At 34.6% G+C, this 3,051-nt stretch overlaps 1 protein-coding gene across 1 annotated transcript in view; it reads right to left on the bottom strand.

Annotated features, from left to right (window-relative positions):
* Positions 1-447, bottom strand: part of LOC143251550 (uncharacterized) — a 40,538-nt gene extending 40,091 nt beyond the window's left edge. Inside the window, exon 1 of the mRNA XM_076502820.1 lies at positions 351-447. Within this exon, the coding sequence (XP_076358935.1) occupies positions 351-447 (97 nt within the window). The remainder of the gene's footprint in view (positions 1-350) is intronic.
* Positions 448-3,051: the final 2,604 nt, after the last annotated feature.

The raw sequence follows: 3,051 nt of genomic DNA, 5'->3' as shown, positions 1-3,051 counted from the left end.
CCACATTTTCTTCACCCTGTGGTACTTCAGACAAATATCTTTAAATACTGCAACCAGATAGTAAACAAAATATTGGATCTATATTTATAAAGTAAATATAATTAGGTTTTTTAAAGGAACTAGTCCGCACATTACAATTATTCCTCATTAATTTCTCTAGTTTTCTCTGCAGATTTACAATAATTAATGGTATGATAATCAGTATGTACAACCTCGTATCTAATGATTTATTAAAAAGGCATCTACCAGGTGTTAGACTAGCTCCAAATCTCCCCAAAACTTTAACGCCTTTGGTGTACAATTTAAAAATCCCATTAAGAACACTTGAACCACAGATTTAACAAACTTACTGAATGTTTCATTATTAACTTCGCTGACGAAAACGAGAAATAGTATACGATCTATTACAGAACTCAGAGGTATATCACTTGAAGCATCTATCAACATGATAACTATACTCGGTTTTGTCTGTCCTGAAAACGTTCATATTCGCGCTCTCTTTTAAACGGACATAAATATACATTATTTAGTTTAGTAGACATTTTGTATAACATTAAAAGCTTTAAGTTTTAAACAGGCCTAACAGATTATAGCATAACATTATAATTTTCATATGTATTTATTTATTGATGTAATAAATTACGGTAATGTTTAGCCGTAACTAAACTAAAGCAAAAAACAAAAAACGCACACAAGATACACTGTTAAATTATTTCTAGTGAATATAGGTCATTCTTAATAACAGCTCAAGCACTGTTCCAACTCTGACACAAGTGGGCTTGTAAAATTCAGAGTCAGCCATATAATTCTTTTCTATTGTTCCAGAAATTCTGTCTTTAAAGAAGTACCATTGCAAATATGAATACTAATCGACCTTGGATCGGTCCTTGCTAGTTAATCCGCTAACTTAACACCGTTTATATTAACCTTCTCTATCCAAACAACTCTCGAACTGGTTATTTCTTTCACCATCATACTTAAGAAATCTCCGTTCACGACACTTTATCACAAGCTTTATAAACATTAAATTATACCACGTCCATTTCATATCCATGCCCGGGTTAAACGTAAACTTTCAAAGAAATCCAGCAAATTCTCAAGACATGATCTTCCCTTTCTAAATCTATAATCGAAACTTGTTTTGTTTTTGAATTTCGCCATCTGTGCTAGCCATCCCTAATTTAGAATGTAAGACTAGAGGGAAGGCAGCTAGTCATCACCACCCATCGACAACTCTTGGGCTACTCTTTTACCAACGAATAATGGGATTAACCGTCATATTATAACGTCCCCACAGCTGAAAGGGCGAGTATGTTTGGGGGACTCTCAGATTACGAGTTGCAAGCCTTAACGCGCTAGGCCATGCCGGGCCTAAAAATATATCTGTACTCACTGTAGCGAATGGGTTTAATGGAAATAATCGGATTTTTTATTTGTATTATCCATGGTTCAGTTTATCAAATGTGTTTGTTCTATTTTATTTTCATGTTTTTTTAAACTAAAATGTATACTTAAGTAAAATATCACGTTTTACTTGTTAACGTATTTGGTTGCTAATACTTGGATTTAACCAGTTATCGTTATTATTATTACAGCACGTCTATACGGTGTTTGGGATCGACGATCATGTCCGTATACAAGTTAAATACGTTTTGTGGTGTTTGTATTGAATTAATAACTAATTCAATAAACTCAAGTCATTTTATTGTTAAAATAAATACATATTTCGCATAAGTGGTTATAATTATTAAATTATTACACTGTTTTGAGATCGACTGTGAATTGTCTGAATAGATGAGAATTCCAACAAATTGATTCACTGTTTTATTGAAATATTCGTATGCATGATTTTTTTTTATTTATGTTAATGGCACTATGTAATTAAATTTGATATATTTAAAGATCTGGTGCTTAGTAAGAACACGTACACAATGTACGATAACAATACAGGGAGCAAATGACTTTAGCTTGGAAGCCACTTTCGTCTTCTACTATATATATTTTTATGTTATAGGATGGGGGTATGGGGCATGATGATTAGGCCAGTCGAGTCACAATCTCCGGATCGATGATTCGAGCTTCCGTCACGGAACATGCCCTGAAAACCATGGGGACTTTAAAATGTTACGTTCAATCCAATTAGTCTTCAGATAAAAAAAGTACTCCAAGAAGTTGTGCTGAGTAATTTTGACTAACTGCTTTCCTTCTAGTCTGGACCCAACATGGTCAGGTGGTTAGGGTGTTTAAACTCGTAATAAGAGTGTCGCGGATTCGAATTCCCGTCACACCAAATATGATCGTCCTTACAGCCCTGGGAGCGTTATTATCCTACGGCCAATCCTACTATTTGTTGATAAAAGAGTAGCTCAAGAGTTGGCGGTGGGTAGTGATGGCTAGTTACCTTCCTTCTAGTCTTTCACTGCCATGTTAGGGACAGAAGGCGCAGATAGCCCTCGTATAGCTTTGCTCGAAATTCAAAACAAATCAGACCAGTCCATCCATATTATGATTCTAATTAAAGAATTTCCATCAAAGGAAACTTTTCTTAATCCACTGGATTATGTTATTGTTTCATCCTCTTTACGTGTTTTTCACAAACCGTTAATATGAACAAACAACTTTCAAAAGCCCAAAAACATAGAACTTTATAAAAGCTGTTAATTGTAGAGCAACAACGTAAGTTCCCGTTCATACTCGGATGCGAGTTTAGACCGGTTTTACACCGGTTCACGTGAACCAGTCAGAAAAAATATAACTGCATTTACTTTTTGAAGGTTTTATATCCATTTATTTTTAATAAAGTGCTAATTCGATCATAGTGAGTTCCTGAAATCAATACTGAACCAGTGCTTAGTTTCATGTTGTAGCCTCTTCTTACTTGTAATCCAAGAATATTGAATAGCCATCTGTAAAAGATGTCGATCCTCTGTTTCTTAGCAACAAGCTCAAGCGATGAGAATATAATAACTTTATCTACAATAGGTAACTAAAGAATCAGCAAGGCAGGCAGTTCCTCGGACAAAACTGGCAAGACGCAGAAAACATATTTCA

Source organism: Tachypleus tridentatus, chromosome 6 (genome assembly GCF_004210375.1).
Source record: "Tachypleus tridentatus isolate NWPU-2018 chromosome 6, ASM421037v1, whole genome shotgun sequence".
Classification (NCBI taxonomy): domain Eukaryota; kingdom Metazoa; phylum Arthropoda; class Merostomata; order Xiphosura; family Limulidae; genus Tachypleus; species Tachypleus tridentatus.
Note: the sequence above shows the minus strand (reverse complement) of the source record. Positions and strands in the feature narration are given on the sequence as shown.